Raw genomic sequence first — 17,474 nt, 5'->3', positions numbered from 1 at the left:
TGAGGTTGCTGTGAGCTAGGCTGACGCCACGGCACTCACTCTAGCCTGGGCAACAAAGCGAGACTCTGTCTCAAAAAAAAAAAAAAAAAAAAAAAAAAAAAAAAGAACAAGGCAGTTCTGTTGGTGATGAAATGCAAAGATGCCTACATTATCATTTTTAAGTGTAAAAGTTTTAAGTGATAACACCAAGTGTAGAGTGATCCTATTAAGTTTCAGTCTGTGGGCGTCACACAAGAGGAAGATAGTGTAATGAACTTTCACCAAATTCAGTGACTGTATTTGGGATCATCTACCTCAAATACAGTCTGTGATATTTATATCTGTGCCCATATTTATAAACATATGTATTATAGATATATACCAAAGGATATATAACAAGAGGCTAACAGTGGTGATCTTTGGTGACAGTGTTTTATTTTTTTGTTTTTGTGTGAGTTTTTAAAACATCCTTTTCTCTGCATTGAGCATGAATGACTTTTGCAATTAGGGAAAAAATTGATAAATCTTATTTCTAAAGGAAAAAATTTAAAAATATAGTAAAGATATATTACACACAAAAAATTCACTTGAGAGGTTTGGGAAGGTCCCCTCAGGCAGGCTGGGGAATGTGGCTCACAGGAAACTGAGGAACTAGAATGACAGGGCCTGAACCTCTGAAAATATGACGAAGCCACCATACCTGCTCAAATGTTACTGTGAGAGAGAAACCAACTCTCATGCTGTGGAGCCACTGTTATTTTGGGTCTCTGTTGTGTGCAGCCAAACCTCTATCTAAATAATACAAATAATAATAATTGCACTAGTCACATTTATCGAGCACCTACATGCTCCAAGGTACCATGTCTAAGTGCCTCATCCTTATTTTACCTGACTTCTTATATATAGTCCAATAGGGTAGGCACTATTGTGATCTCCATTTCACAGATGAGAAAACTGAGGCTCATAGTGGCTGAATACCTTGCCCAAGGTCATCCACCAAGGTTTATAGTCAAGATGAGATAAGCACAGGCAAGTGGCTCCAGAACCCTTATTATTATCCATGACACCATTCCACCTCAAGCCTGCCTCCTCGAGCCAGGACAGCAGCTCCTCTTTGCTGCTCCTCTTTGTGGAGCTTCTCTTTGAGCCTCAGTGTCCTCATCTTCAAAATGGGAAGAACACCACCAACCTCCCATGATTGCAGGGATCAATGTTCCTAAGTCAGAGCTTGGCACATAGTAGGTACTCCCTTCCCTTTATTTGGCATCTCACTCCAGAAAGTCACACAGCCATAGGAACGCTCAAATAATCCACACATTGGAAAGGCAAAAGTAAAAGAAAATTCTCCCTAAGCACAAATGGGAATTGTTCATCACTGCCTAGAAATCTCTGCTTCTTGACTGGCTATAGCTTTGCCCGGCTTCCCTGCCTCTCTGGCCCCATTTCCCAGTCTCCCCAGGACAAGCTGCCCTACCATCCAATTCTTGAGTCCCAGTCCCTCTGCCAACTTCTCAAAACTCTTGTGATTTCCACACAGCCCTTCATGCCCTGGCCGCACTTTCTCCCACAGGCCCCATCTAAACATTCCCTTCCCACTTCCACTCTACACAACAATCATTCTAAACCACTCGCTATTTAATTTTATATTTCTACACTTGCTGTTCCTCTGTTAGCAATGCACTCCATCCCACCCATTGTCTACCTGGCAAACTCCTATTCATCTTTCAAAACCCAGTTCAAATATTTACTGCTCCTGGGACAGTTTCCCTTCCCTGCCTTCCATTGTGATGCTTCTATACCTTATATATATGTAAATGATAGCATTTTATCACAGTATATGGTGAGCATTTATTTATACACTTGTCTCCCTGAGCACTCCATGCATTCTAAGCTTAAGGTCTGTACCCAGAATTACTTTTCTCTGTACCCCAGCAGCCTCACCCAGGAGTTATGGGGGGGGGCCCTATTAACAGAATCATCAGCCAAAAGTTTGTACAAAGAAGCAAAAGCCATTCTAACATGAAAACATTCACCATGAGCTAAAAGGAGTCCCCAGACAAACACCCCTTCTCGCCTTTCACCACCGTGTGTGTGTAAGCCTTGTGAGGCAGCTGCTCCCACATGACACAGGACAAATGCACAACAAAATGGCTGCAAGGCAAAAACGTAGGACTTCATGGAGTCATGAAAGTGATATTGGCTGTCTGCAGATAACACCATTGACAAAGGAAGGCCTGGCAGAAGGACAGGAAGGTAATCAAGGGAAAGAAACTCGACAAGGATGATCACAGGCTGTATACCTTCAAAGAGAATCATTTCAAGATCTAAAGATTAAAAGCAAGTGGCAAAACCGAGGAAGCCCTTCATCATTTCTGCCAAAGGGACCCTCTTTCTAACCATAATGGAAGACTAAAGTGATGTAAAGGATTATCAGAAAAAATTACTCCAAATAAAATCTACACTTGATTCCTTCCTCGTTCATTCTAAGAATCAACATATAACTTCAACTTTAACCTAGATTTTATAGATTCTAAAACAAATGAATATTATGATTTTTGCTTTCAAGTAGGTTATTGTTCATTCTTTTTTTTTTTTTTTTTTTTTTGAGACAGAGTCTCGCTTTGTTGCCCAGGCTAGAGTGAGTGCCGTGGCGTCCTAGCTCACAGCAACCTCAAACTCCTGGGCTCGAGTGATCCTTCTGCCTCAGCCTCCCGGGTAGCTGGGACTACAGGCATGCGCCACCATGCCCGGCTAATTTTTTATATATATATCAGTTGGCCAATTAATTTCTTTCTATTTATAGTAGAGACGGGGTCTCGCTCTTGCTCAGGCTGGTTTTGAACTCCTGACCTTGAGCAATCCGCCCGCCTCGGCCTCCCAAGAGCTAGGATTACAGGCGTGAGCCACAGCGCCCGGCCTCATTCTTTTTTCATTCTAAGAATCAGTGTACTATTTTGACTGTAACCTAAATTTTGTAGATTATGAGACAAAATAATATCTTCATAATTTTTTAGTTTAGGAAAAAAACCCTCAAACCTTTTTTCCACTATGAACAAGGAAATATTGGTTTTCCTTTGTAAGGATTTTTTTTTTTAGGATAAGTGTCTGCCAAGACACGTTGTAATAATGATATAAGGAGAGCCAGCATCTTTTCCACCACCAGTGCCAAGGCCCAGAACGCACTGTGCCAGGCTGGACCCCAGCCAGGAGCCTCAGTGTCCCTTCTGAGGCATCTCATTGGTGCTGCGCAGTCAGAACCACCAAGGCCACAGCCCCCTGGGCCCCTGCCCCTCCACCCCCCACCTGGGGAGAGGGAAGTAGGAGGGCACGTACTTGTAGACAGTGCTGTCCTTCTTGGGGCTGTGCTGTGGCAGGAGGCTGTGGGAGTACTGGTGCACACCCAGGTCGTATAGCGAGGGGAAGTCCTTGCCACAGAGGTGACAGCGGTAGCTCAGCTCCTCTTGGTGGCTCTTGATGTGCTCCAGAAATGTGTCGAGCTTTGGGAACGTCTGGGCACAGCTCTTGACCACGCACTTGTACACCTTGAGGGAAAAGGCAAGTGACGGGGGGAGGGGGGAAGGAGAGCTACACCTGTGGCATTGGCCTTGGACACTGCTGGTGGAGGACCTGACCACTGTTCCCCCCACTCCCCTGCTGCCAGAGCCCTGGTTCTATTTTGACTAGAGCGTTCTCTCCTCTCAGCCAGTCATGATGGCCCCATTACACTTCCCTCAGGCTCTGTGTGGCCTGGGTATATTTAGAAAAATTATCCAAGACCTGGAAATACGGTGAAAAGATGATAGCATGTCCTTCCACTGTCATACTGAAGTAGTTGCTCTCAAACTTGAGCGGGGTCAGAGTCACAGAGTATCTGATTCAGCAGTCTGGGTGGCCTGTAGATGTGCGTGCCTAACAAGGAATGATCAGGTGATGCCGCTGCTGCCCTGGGGACCTCACTTTGAGAATTGCTGTCTAACAAGCCGGCCTAGTGTCATCTCACTTTTCTGGGATGCAAGAAAATTAAATGTTAACTTGCAAAAACCTAATCCAGTGGAAGTGACTTTTGTCAGGTAGAGAAGATAACCCGGTCATGGGTTTTGCTGTCCTGTAGGACATTAAGCAGATTTGTATTTAACTTAGCAATCTGACTTCAGTACCCCTTTTTTTTAGTGATGGTTACTAGGTACACATATCAGTGTTTCAAATCCTCTTTTGAACTAGGTTTATCATCATTCCAGTTCCCTCATTATTGAATAAAGTAACAGTCTTACTCATTCATGTTCAAGTCTCATTTGTATGAGAATTATGTTTTTAACATAATGAAAATTATACTTCGATAAGTAGCATACACTCCTGTTGCCTATACAGTATCACATACTCTTTGTTCCCCACAAAGTGAACCCTGGTTTGCTCTGATTAGCAATGTCTGGTTAAAATACTTGATCCCCCCCTCCCTTATATCTATGTCAGTCATGTGACTCCTTTCTAGCCAATGACGTGTAGACAGTAGTCTTTGGTAATGGCATCACTCCCAGAATGCAAAGGCGAAAGCTTCCTAGGAGAAACTCCTTCTGCTTTTCACATTTGTCCTGACTGGAATACAGATGCAATGGATAGAGATATAGCAGCCAATCTGCAACCTTGAAGATGACTGCCACAAGCTAAGGATGGCAGAACAGAAAATCAGAAGAATCCTGAGTCCATGATGACATACCTGACCTGCTATGCAAGCCTAATGCTGCCTATTTATGGACTTCCTTGATGTGAAAGAAACAAAACTCTAACTATTAAGCCAGTTTTCTACTATTTGCAGGATAATAAAGCACTCCTAAATGATAGAGCACATTCACTGGCTCTGACCAGTAAGAGATCTATGGAGTGCTTCTAGGAAAGATGTCCTTGCTCCTAAAAAAGGCATGGAAAAGATAACCCCTTTTTGCTCATGGATAACACTATGTCTGGAATGCTGCCTAGACAGAGTGACCACCATCCCAGGACCACAGGTGAGCCATCAGTAGAAGACAAGGCCACACCTGAGATGGCAGAGACCAGAGCTGGAAAGAGCTAGAAAGACCCTTGATGCTGGGTTGAGTCAGCTGATTGTCTCAGGCCTGGAGCTGCCATATCTTAGATCTCTTGTTAGGTGAGATGACAAACTTCCTAATTATTTAAGCCAGTTTGAGTCAAGGTTTTCTGTGATTTGTCCCAAGGGTAACCTAACTTAACTCCATCACCCCCCTGCTAGGAATCTATCTTAAGGAAAGAAGCTGTGGAAGGAGATCTGATTGACTTCTGCCATTTTCCAGGCAGCATTCAAGACCCCAGCACCAGCCAACAGTCACGCCTGGGGAGGGGTGGCCCCTGCCACACCACCCACCTACCTGCTCGTTCTTATGCTGGGTCATGTGGGACTTGAGCTGGAAGTAGGTGCTGAACTTGCTGGGGCAGAACTGGCACAGGTAGGAGCTGTTGATGAGAACCACCTGCTTCAGCTCCAGCTTGTCCCCCTCATCCTCGCCTGTCGCGGGCAAGGCCTGGGGCTGTGGCGCACTCGGCAGGGGCTGGCCCAACACTATGGAGAAAGTCAGGGAGGGAAGTCACTGGGAAGAGCCAGGGAAGAGCTGGGACAAGGAGCACACCATTCGGGAAGGACTCACAGAACACATACTACGTGCTCCTCTGTGTTCACCTGCTTGGTGTTGGACTCCGTGCTTAAGGTGCTGCACTCACATTGGGCTGGTGTGCACTGATACAGCCATTCCATATGTTAAAATACTGAAATGCTTTCTAATTGAGAAGCAGCTACTTCCTCAAGCCTTCCCTCTCCAGCCTTTCTCTTGAAAACTGTAGACCTTTCCATGGTAGTTAAAAATTCTGCACACCGAGGCCGGGCTCGGTGGCTCACGCCTGTAATCCTAGCTCTCTGGGAGGCCGAGGCGGGCGGATTGTTTGAGCTCAGGAGTTCGAAACCAACCTGAGCAAGAGCGAGACGTTGTCTCTACTATAAATAGAAAGAAATTAATTGGCCAACTAATATATATAGAAAAAATTAGCCGGGCATGGTGGTGCATGCCTGTAGTCCCAGCTACTTGGGAGGCTGAGGCAGAAGGATTGCTTGAGCCCAGGAGTTTGAGGTTTCTGTGAGCTAGGCTGACACCACGGCACTCACTCTAGCCTGGGCAACAAAGTGAGACTCTGTCTCAAAAAAAAAAAAAATTCTGCACACCACTCCCAGTCATATTCTTGATGCCTCCCCAGACCCTTGTTCTAATTATAATAATTTGTATTGTTGTCCTTCCCTCACTGCACTGTTCTTCCCTCTCCTTGATGTCACGGGTCTCTGACCTCATCTCTGCAAAGCCAGTGGCCTGGTACATGGTAGCCCTCCATAAATATTTGCTAAATGGTTGAACCTTTGATGCCAGGTACTGTAGGACTTTTGAAATAAATACAGGAAATGGTTTCTTCTCTAAGGAGCTCTCAAGAACCCAGAGGGCACACAGTAGGGCTAGTTCCGACAGGAGGTGCTGATGGGAGGTCAGATAAAAGTGGCCACATACTGCTTGCCTGGCAAAACACTCCCTTCACTAGTGGCATGTGGCTGGCACTGCGCACCCTTGGGGTTGCGTGGGAAAGGCTTAGGCTCTGCCCTACACTGTGCAATACAGTGGCCATGAGCCACATGTGGCTACTGAGAGCTTGCCAGTCCAAATCTATATGTGCTATAAATGTAAATACACACTAGATTTTAAAAATTTAGTATAAAAAAGAAAAAAAATCTCATTAATAATTTCTTTATATTATGTTAAAATGATAATATAGTAGGTTAAATAAGATATATGATTAAAATTAATTTCATCTTTTAAAAAATTATTTTTAATGTAGCTACTAGAAAATTTTAAGTTGTATATGTTGCTTATAGTATATTTCTGTTGGACAGCACTGCTCTAAACCTAGTAAGTCCTTAACCTCCATGCAAGAGAGAAACTAAACCAATACCAGTGACAGGATCATTAGCTTAGGGCCCAGTGATGGCTTAGATGAGAATCCCATAATGTAGAAAGGGCTTTGGAGACAAACTGCCCACAGAAGTCAAATAGGTTTCAACCCCTGACCAACTACAGTGACTGCCTGAAGCAATATATTAAAATAGATTCAGAGGTGAAATCCAGGCTCAGAAAAGAAAAGAAAAGAAAAAGATAGGTGATTGATTAGTGATGTCTGCCATGAGTACAGTATTGATTAGTGATGTCTGCCATGGGTACAGTATTTTTTTTTTTTTTTTTTTTTTTGAGACGGAGTCTCACTCTGTCGCCTTGGCTAGAGTGCTGTGGCGTCAGCCTAGCTCACAGCAACTTCAAACTCCTGGGCTCAAGCAATCCTCCTGCCTCAGCCTCCCCAGTAGCTGGGACTACAGGCATGCGCCACCATGCCCAGCTCATTTTTTGTATATATACTTTTAGTTAGTCAATTCATTTCTTTCTATTTTTAGTAGACACAGGGTCTTGCTCAGGCTGGTTTTGAACTCCTGACCTCGAGCAATCCACCCACCTTGGCCTCCCAGAGTGCTAGGATTACAAGCGTGGGCCACCACGCCCGGCCTAGTATAGTATTAGAGTACTGCTTACATGTATATTTGTCATACTTCCTTTCATCCTGTCCCCTATTTTTTACTTAAAGTAGACTGAAACCCAGAGAGGTCATGGAGGTTGCCAAAGGTCACACAGCTAGCAACATAACTTATAAAGAAGCAGAAGAGAGGAGTAGAGAGAGTGGCATTCATCACTTTCACCCACCTGTGTTTTCCTCGTCTTCTTGCCTGCTGGGGTTCAGGGCCATGACCTGTACAGTCACAGAGTTGCGAGAAACGGTGCCACCGCTGCGCCCTGGAGGCCATACCTTGTGAGTCTGCATGTGTTTCTTGACATTAGACTTCTGGGCAAAGGCACGGCCACATGCAATGCACTGGAAGGGTTTCTCACCAGTGTGGCTGTGGGAGACAAGGCTTGTCAGCATCCTCATGCAGGAATAAGGACATGGCCTCAGCCCAGGAGCTCACAGCTACCAGAAAGACCCACAAAGAACATCCAGATGCTGCTGGCCACTATTCTGACACCATGGGGACAACAAGCCCCCTTGCTGAGGCAGGCAGACCAGAGACGGGAAGACCCTGGGCTCTTAATCACACTAGTGAGCTGCTGAATCAATCAACCCTGAAGCTGTCCTTTCTTCTGACCATCTCATACTGTGGAAGAAAACATTTCCTAGTTGTTTAAACCCATTGTAATGGGACTTCTGTTATTTGAAGGAGAAAACATCCTAGCTGACAGAGCATAGCACTTATACTATGATTTTAAAACCAACTCACTTTTTTAAACTAAAAATAATATTAAAATGAAGCTCCCTTTTGTTATTGAATATGGAAAACCACCTGTCATAATGTAACCAAAAAAAAATGCAAGATCTACAGCAGCACTGTCCAATAAGATGGACACAAGCCACATGGGACCACTGAAATTTAAATTCATTAAAATAAAATTAGTCCAGCACAGTTGCTCACTCTGGAGGCTGAGGCGGGAGAATCACTTGAGGTCAGGAGTGTGAGACCGGCCTGAGCAAGAGCGAAACCCCGTTTCTACTAAAAGTAGAAAAATTAGCTGGGCGCACTAGCACACGCCTGTAGTCCCAGCTACTCGGGAGGCTGAGACAGGAGAATCACTTGCGCCCAGGAGTTTGAGGTTGCTGTGAGCTAGGCTGACGCCATAGCACTCTAACCCGGGCAACAGAGTAAGACTCAAAAAAAACCAAAATAACAAATTAAATATTTAGTTCCTCAGTCGCACTAGCCACATTGCAAGTGCTCACCAGCCATATATAGTTAGTAGCTGCCACATTGGACAGTGCCAATTTGAGCATTTCTATCACTACAGAAAATTCTACTGGAAAGCACTAGTGTAAATCAGTTCTCAGCCGAGGTCAATTTTGCCCTTCAGGGGACATTTGGCATTTTTGGTTGTCACAGCTGTGAGAGGTGAAATGCTACTGGCATCATGTGGTTAGAGGTCAAGGATGCTGCTAAACATTCTACGATGCTCAGGTCAGTCGCCACAGCAAAGAACGATGTGATCCAAAACCCAAAATGCCAGCAGTGCCAAGGTTGAGAAACCTTGGTCTGGAGAGTTGTTAGCAGCCATGGTTAGAACCTGAGGCTTGCTTGCTCTCTGTTATAGGAGATGAGCGAGTATACAAAAGGTGTTAAAGACAGACTGCCACCAAATTGATCTTTCTCTGTTGACTCTCCAAGGACTAAAATTGCAAAGAGAATCATTTTCTCCCTACATCTTTCAGAACTTTTCAATACCATATCCACAAACCACTTAAAATCATCTCATATCCCAATGTATTTCACTCCATGAGATCAATGAACAAGTCCACCCTTGCATTTCACAGAGCAAAAACTGAGGCCCAAGGTGGCTCCTTGAAAGTTCTTGGGACAAGAGGCATCACGGTTAGTCCTGAGTGAGCAGACAGCTCAGAGTTATATTTGCAGAGCAGGTCGCCCTGGCAGATCAGCCCTTTGTGGAGAGGCTAGGGCTGGGGCAAAGCCCCTCTCAGTTCAGTGCATTTCCTCCCCTACACCACCCCTCTCTGACCTGCCCCGTCACAGTGGGCAGGCCCCACAGCTTTCACGGGTCCCTTGCACTGCTCCTGAGAGAGAAGAGAGAAAACCATCCCGATCTGGGACCACAGCAGGACTAAGGAGCTGAGAAGGGAGTCTTGCTTCCACTGCAGATGCCCCCCCAGCCAGGCATACCCAAGAGCCCCCCCCCGCCCCCCCCATGCCTACATACCTTCGTATGTGCTGCTGTAGGTCAAAGTTTTTGGTGAATGATTTGTCACAATATGAGCACTTGAGTTTCTGAGCCTTTGGCTTCCCAGCAGCTGAAAGACAAAAGGAAGGAGGGGACAGTGAGGCTGGGGGCACAGCTGAGGGTGCCAAGGACAGCCTCTAGCCACTTTACCTGGGGCCAGACAGCCCACAGCCAAGGAAGCCTACACCCGTGCACAGGCAGGGGGAGAGGCACAGGGCCTTCCAGTGCCTGGGGAGAGAAGCCTAGGACATGCTCTGGCTGGGAAAGCAAGACAAATCCCTCAAAGGCTCCCCTTTAACCCAGGGTAAAATTCAACCTTGCTTCTGTGGTCTACGGCACTCTGCATCCTCTAAGTCCTGACAACTGGGTAATTCTCTCCATCAGCTGCAGTGGACTCCTTGCCAACTTTAAAAGACCTCGAGCATGGTCCCAGCTCAGGGCCTCTGCACCTACTGTTCCTCCCTGCCTGGAATGCTTACCCTGCAGATACCTATAAGGCTGCTTCCTTCTCCTCCCTACATTGATAGATCGTATCATTTTCCAGCCTCTCCCTAATTATTCTCAATCCAAGACCCTGTTAACCTCCTTCCTAGAGCAACCCATAAATATTGATTTATTCCATCTGTTGCTCCCATTAAACTGTGAATAACTGAGGGCAGAAGAAATCACAGACCAAGATACTGGTCCCCAGTGCCTGACATGGAACCTGGCACACAGATGCTCAACACATATTTGTGGAAGGAAAGGAAGGAAGGGAGGGAGGGAGGGAGAGGAAAGCCACTGAAAACTTCTCAGTTTCTCTCCCTACATCTTCCCCCTGCTTCCGACATCACCTCCTACCCCATACTTAGCATCTCCAAAGCAGGGAAGATACTGCTCCTTGCCTGATTCTCCCCTTCTTCCTTCCTCATAAATCCCATGGTGAGAATATCAATGTTTCTGGCCAAAAGAGACACTTCCCAGCTTCCTTTGCAGCTAGGTATGGCCATGTGACTAAGTTTTCACCAGTGAGATATAACCAAAAGTATCATATAGAACTTCTGAAAGCTGGGAGATGCCCTTTTCATCCTTCCCTTCTTCCTTCTTCTTACCGCCTGAATATAATATTGATGGCTGGAGGTCCAGCAGCCATTGCAGACAATGAGGCATTCTGATAAAGGATGCCATGCTCTAGGGATGGCAACCAGAAAGAAAGAAGAAACATGGGTGCCAAGTGACCATGCAGTCACACGATCCCCAGACTGTCTACCTCTGTCCTTAATTTACGCAGGAGAGAAAGAAAATGCTATCATTTTGAAGTCACTGTTATTTTGGATTTTCCATTACATGCAGCCAAACTTAACTCTAACCATCACAAAAGGGAAGACCAGCACCAGGCAGCCTGTGGATGGGCCAGTGCTGAGGAAAGATGCCCCGGGTAGGCTGGGGACGGCCCACCTTCCGGGAGTCCCCTGGCACCTTTAGCCCGTCGGGTCTTCAGCATCGGTGGGGAGTCAAAGGTGGCCACTGTGCCCCCAGTGGCGCTGGTCATGGGGGCAGCGGGGTTTGGTCCTCTTGGTTTGAATTCCTGTTTGCCGGGGCTGTACACTGGGGCAGTCGGGTATACCGGAGCCTCCACACACTGGTTTGGCACCTAGAAGGACAGCACAGTCAGGGAGAGAGCCCTGCGAAGGGAGGGGACGAGCTGCCCAGCCAGGGGCCCTTGCTGCAGCTGTGACAAACCTCAGCCACCCCCACCTACATCACCATCCCAACCTCTCTACCTGGCACAGTCACCCCCAACACCCCAGTCACTCCTAAGATCCCTAGAACTTCATGAAGCCAGCAGCCAGAACAGCTTTGGAGTCACAATGCCTGGGTCTAAATCTTGACTCTGCCCCTTACCACCTGAGTGACCTTGGACATCTTTTAATTTCTCTGTCTCAGTTTCTGCATCTGTAAAATGGGACTAATCAAATACCTCTCTCATAGGCTTGTTGTGAGAATTAAACGAGGTAGCATGTAAAAGGCTCAGAACACTGGCTAGCATATAGTAAGCACTCAATAAACATTAGCTGTTATTATTGGCATTATTACGACTAGTAGTATTAGTAGCAGTAGTTTGCTAGCACAAGAGAACCAGGAATACAGAAGGGTCTGTGCCTTCACCAGCTACTCTAATTTCTAACTGACACCACCAAATGTCACACTAGCAGGCTTCCCTCAACTGAGAACTGACACGGAGGCCACAAGAAATTACCAAATGAATTCTGAGCCATTCGAACTTAGTTAACACTAAGCTTACATCATGACACTAGGGTCATATAAAGAATTCATTTTGGCCGGGCGCTGTGGCTCACGCCTGTAATCCTAGCTCTTGGGAGGCCGAGGTGGGCGGATTGCTCAAGGTCAGGAGTTCGAAACCAGCCTGAACAAGAGCGAGACCCCATCGCTACTATAAATAGAAAGAAATTAATTGGCCAACTGATATATATATATAAAATTAGCCGGGCATGGTGGCGCATGCCTGTAGTCCCAGCTACTCGGGAGGCTGAGGCAGGAGGATCGCTTGAGCCCAGGAGATTGAGGTTGCTGTGAGCTAGGCTGACGCCACGGCACTCACTCTAGCCTGGACAACAAAGCGAGACTCTGTCTCAAAAAAAAAAAAAAAAAAAAAAAAAAGAATTCATTTATTCGTCATTCATTGGTCTTCCCAGGGTGTCCTATCCAAAATTTCACTTCCCATCCTTCTCTTGTTTTATTTTTCTCCTTAGACTGATCTAAAATTGTGTATTTTAAGGCCGGGCGCGGTGGCTCACGCCTGTAATCCTAGCTCTCTGGGAGGCTGAGGCGGGCGGATTGCTCAAGGTCAGGAGTTCGAAACCAGCCTGAGCAAGAGTGAGACCCTGTCTCTACTATAAATCAAAGAAATTAATTGGACAACTAATATATATATACAAAAAATTAGCCGGGCATGGTGGCGAATGCCTGTAGTCCCAGCTACTTGGGAGGCTGAGGCAGGAGGATTGCTTGAGCCAGGAGTTTGAGGTTGCTGTGAGCTAGACTGACGCCATGGCACTCACTCTAGCCTGGGGCAATAAAGTGAGACTCTGTCTCAAAAAAAAAAAAAAATTGTGTATTTTACTTATTTATCTTGTCTATTATCTGCCTAGATCCACGAGGGCAGGGCTTTGTGTCTGCTTTTGCTCACTACACTATCGCCAGGCCTAGGGCAATGTCTGGCCCAGAGTGGACACGCAGCAGCTACTTACTGAATGAATGAACTGACTGAAGCATTCAGGGAGCATCTGATATGGCACTAGAAGGTGTTCCTGCCAGACCTTGTCTGTTGTCTCTTGGCACCAATCCCATGCCCCGCCATGCTCTCCCCGAAATGCAAGGGCGGGAAGCTTGGAACGACATTCCCTCGCCAGCACAGTGCCGAACACGGATCAGGTTCTGTGCCTCAGAAGCTCTCACGTGAGATTTAGAAGGCAGAAGGGAAATAGAGACCATCCTCCGCCAGCAGCCAGGGTGAAAGACAATCTTCAGCAGTTGTGAGTTGGAGTGGCTGGCTGAGCTCTGCATTCCCTCCCGATCGTCAGCTAGAACACGAGCAACAGAATCCTACAGTGTCCTCACCTCTGGGGACAGCAGCAGGGCCCTGGCTCTCCGGCCGAGCTACAGCAGTGAACCTGAGACCCACCAACCCCGACTTTTGTTTCTCTAGTCCTTCTATGGTTAGGTTCAGGAAGCACCTAACTTCTTGTACCAACTCCCAGTGCCAGAAGTACCTACCATGGTTTCTGTTTTGCTGACCAAAACCCTGGCCAATACGGCATTCGATAAATATTTATCACGTGAATAAATTCACCCATCACCCCAGGTATTACTGAGCAATCAAGTGACTACCACTGGGTTAGGCTCTCATTATCCTCGACAGCTCTGCAAGGAGGGTTCCCATTTTGGAGGAGAGGAAACTGAGGTGAGAGGGCCCTGCTATGTGTGTACCACAGGCCAGGTACTCTGCGGGGTGCTAAGGATGCGAAGTTAAATAAGACTCAAGCTCTGCCCTTAAAGAGAACCTTCATCTACATGGAAAATAAACAGCAGCAGCTCCCCCTGGGCTGGTCCCCTCTGTCTACCAAGCCACCAGTGTCATCTCAGCGTCCCACTGACTTAACTTTTTTTTCAATTCAATAAATTCCTTAGGGAAGCTTGCTCTATTCTCCCAGGCCAGGGCAAATCCTCTTACAGGCTCTTATAACATCACATGCCTTGCGGTGGGATTTCCCACTGGTCTGGGCTCTCTTTACAGGTATGACCTGACATGGAATGTCTGTACGGCTGGACCCTACAGTGAGTCTGGGTTAGTGTGACTTCAAGCGTAGACTGGCTATTTCTGTCATAACCATACCCTCTAGCATGCCCTCTAGTCTGGGAAGGTTCCATGAGCTCAGTGCCTGGAGAGTAGCCTGTAGCTCAGAGCTTGTCGGCAGGGAATTAGTACAGCACACTGATTACATCATGGACCCCATTCTTCCACCCTCTCCATATCCCTGCCTTTGCAGTGTGACTTTGCAGCTTCTCCCATCAAGAGGTGGCATCTATTTCCCTACCCCCTAAATCTAACCTGGCCTTGTGACCTGCCTTGGCAAATAGAAGTGACACTGTGTCACTTACAAGCCCAAACTTCAAGAGGCTTTGACCATTTCTGCTTCCATTTTTGTACCTCCACCATGGCCATGAGAACCTGCTAGAGAATGAGAATCATATGGAGCAGAGTTGAGTCAGCCCACCTGTCCCAGCCCAGGCCATCCTAGAGTAGCCAACAGCCAGCCAACCTCCAGGCATATGGATAAGCCCAGCCAAGATCAGCAGAGACATCTGGCTGACCAGTGTACACTCGCAAACAATAAACGCTTTTTTGCTATATGCCACTGAGGTCTTACAGATACTCCTTACACAGCAGTAGCTAATTGATACAAGTAGCTTGTTAAAAAGTGTAAGAGAAACTTATGCAGATAATTTTTTGGAATCTTCTCCCCAAAAGGCAAGTGTTCCCTGACTCTTTTGAGCAGCTTATATTTCAGCTACCACCTCTACTTCATCCCACCTTCTCATGGTTTGCATCTTACATTTGTAGGTGCATAGCTTTGATTAGATCCTTCTGTCCCATGCTGTTGTACACGCCATGAAGGCAGGGACTGGATCTGGTTTTGCTCCCCATAGTATCCCCAGCACAGTGCCTGGCACACCGCTGGTGCTCAGGAAAGGTCTGGGCTGTCTATGATGACCATGACCAGTTTCCTCCTCTGCCCCAACCCCCAGCCCCCTGCTTACCTCCAGGGGCGGGTAGGGCTGCATCCCCAGCGCCTGGATCTCCACTGTTCCACTCCCAGCTAGCGGTGCTGCAGCGCTGTACACCTCCACCACGCCATTCCCACCAGGGTTGGGACGCCCAGAGGGGCCCAGGCTCTGGGGTGGGGGTGGGGGAGGTTGGGGGGGTGGGGGTGGAGGCAGTGGTGGAGGGGGCGGAGGAGGTGGTGGAGGCTGGCTGAGATAGCTGGGCACGGAATGCATGTTCAGGCTGCTCTGAAATCAGAAGAGGAAAATTAGAGTGTTATAGCCTCTTGATACCAGCTATCTTATTTATCAGCAAGGAAGAACATTTGCCTTAGCCAGCCACGTGGAAGGAACAGCTACTCACACGGCAGCTTAAAGGACAGAGCGGATGGGGGATAGGGAAGCAAACGTGGGAGAATTAAGAGGAGGTATCAATGTTTCTGAACTTTACTCAAAAAAAATTAAAATTAAAAAAAAAGAGGAGGTATCAGCTTGGCACTGCCACCCCTTGTCTCTGTGGAAGTGGGCAGGAATGATCCAGTGCATGTTGGAAACAGTTAATACAGCAGGCTTACTTTGCTATGTTAAGAGGGTTTGCTTGTAAGACTGGCTCTTGACTGGTGTCTGCCAACTTGGCTTGTGGAATATTCTCCTTATTCATAAGGCTATTTTGCCCACCTTGGGCACTGATACACTGGACAACTCACCCACACTGTTTGCACAAAAAATGTGATTTATGGTGAACAACTTATTCCCTTCTGGGAGTCTGGAATTTTGGTCATGGTGGCTGGTCACCTGTGTGACCGATCCCCAGTAAAAATCCTGGCCCTTGGCCGGGCGCTGTGGCTCACGCCTGTAATCCTAGCTCTTGGGAGGCCGAGGCGGGCGGATTGCTCAAGGTCAGGAGTTCAAAACCAGCCTGAGCAAGAGCGAGACCCCGTCTCTACTATAAATAGAAAGAAATTAATTGGCCAACTGATATATATATAAAAAAAAAAACTTAGCCGGGCATGGTGGCGCATGCCTGTAGTCCCAGCTACTCGGGAGGCTGAGGCAGAAGGATCACTCGAGCCCAGGAGTTTGAGGTTGCTGTGAGCTAGGCTGACGCCACGGCACTCACTCTAGCCTGGACAACAAAGTGAGACTCTGTCTCAAAAAAAAAAAAAAAAAAAATCCTGGCCCTTGAGTCTTCAGTGCGTTTCCCTTGGAAGAAACACTGCACGCGTGTTGCTGTACTTCGCTGCTGGAGGAAGGAGCTTGTTTGTGCAGTACCTCCCCTCTTCCCCGATAGAGAACTCCGGACACCTGTGCCTGGATTCCTCCAGATCCCACCTGACATGTGTTTTTCCCTTGCTGAACCTGGTGTGTGCTTTTTTTTAACTAATCCGCTGACAGATTATTGGTGTGTATCCTTTTGCTGTAATAAACCACAGCCACGAGTACAACAACCTCTGAGTCCTGGGAGTCTTTCTAGAGAATCACTGAGTGCACAGGTGGTTGTGGACCCCTGAAACACAGCCATTGACTTCCATACATTTTGTTTGTTTGTTTGTTTTTTGAGACAGGGTCTTGCCCTGTCACCAAGGCTAGAGTGCAGTGGTGTCATCATAGCTCACTGCATCCTCATACTCCTGGGCTCAAGTGATTCTCCTGTCTCACCCTCCCAAGTACCTGGGACTACAGGTATCTGCCACCATGCCCAGCTAATTTTTATGTTTTTTTGTAGAGATGAGGTCCCACTGGTGCTCAGGCTGGTCTTGAACTCCTGGCCTCAAGCGATTCTCCGCCTCGAGCTCCCAGAGTGCTAGGATTACAGGCGTGAGCAGTTGGCATCAGTCAGTGGCTGTCTATAAATGACTTCTATAAGTTTATTGTACAAAAATAATCAAGTAGGTAGGCAAAGATATTCAATGTCTGTACATGGATGGCTACTTCAGCAGTTTTCATAACAGAAAAAATGGCAATGACCTACATGTCCAGACATAGAAAGCTGGCTAAATAGAGGATGGTCTCTCCATATGGTGGGATCCTTTGTGGCTGTTAAAATGACAATGCTGCCCAGCATTTCATAAAGGGTGCATCTCTTTATTGCTGTTTCTTGGGTTACATGGGCAAATATGTTTGTGAAAAAAATCTAGGTTGACAAAATCAAGAAAAACAAAACCCAGGACAGAGAGATGACAGAAGTAGAACACCTGCACCCTAGGCTGGTCTGACCAGAGATCCTTTTTGTACAGAAAAATCCCAAGGAGCCACTGTATATTTATTAATGGACATGGGAGACTTCTGTTAAGAATA

The 17,474-nt window shown here is 46.8% G+C and overlaps 1 protein-coding gene across 4 annotated transcripts in view; it reads right to left on the bottom strand.

The window, feature by feature from the left end:
* ZNF341 (zinc finger protein 341) overlaps positions 1–17,474 on the bottom strand; it is a 38,209-nt gene that overhangs the window by 14,940 nt on the left and 5,795 nt on the right. For 3 of the 4 annotated variants that reach the window (XM_012754925.3, XM_076011038.1, XM_012754922.3), the window contains 6 exons: positions 15,174–15,425; positions 11,289–11,484; positions 9,831–9,921; positions 7,776–7,969; positions 5,361–5,551; positions 3,313–3,521 (listed from right to left, as the gene is read on the bottom strand). In XM_012754925.3, the coding sequence (XP_012610379.2) occupies positions 3,313–3,521; positions 5,361–5,551; positions 7,776–7,969; positions 9,831–9,921; positions 11,289–11,484; positions 15,174–15,425 (1,133 nt within the window). The remainder of the gene's footprint in view (positions 1–3,312; positions 3,522–5,360; positions 5,552–7,775; positions 7,970–9,830; positions 9,922–11,288; positions 11,485–15,173; positions 15,426–17,474) is intronic. The other variant, XM_012754923.3, reaches the window with a different exon arrangement.

Source organism: Microcebus murinus, chromosome 16 (assembly GCF_040939455.1).
Source record: "Microcebus murinus isolate Inina chromosome 16, M.murinus_Inina_mat1.0, whole genome shotgun sequence".
Lineage (NCBI taxonomy): Eukaryota > Metazoa > Chordata > Mammalia > Primates > Cheirogaleidae > Microcebus > Microcebus murinus.
The sequence above is the reverse complement of the archived record's forward strand: the minus strand, read 5'-3'. Positions and strand labels throughout refer to the sequence as shown.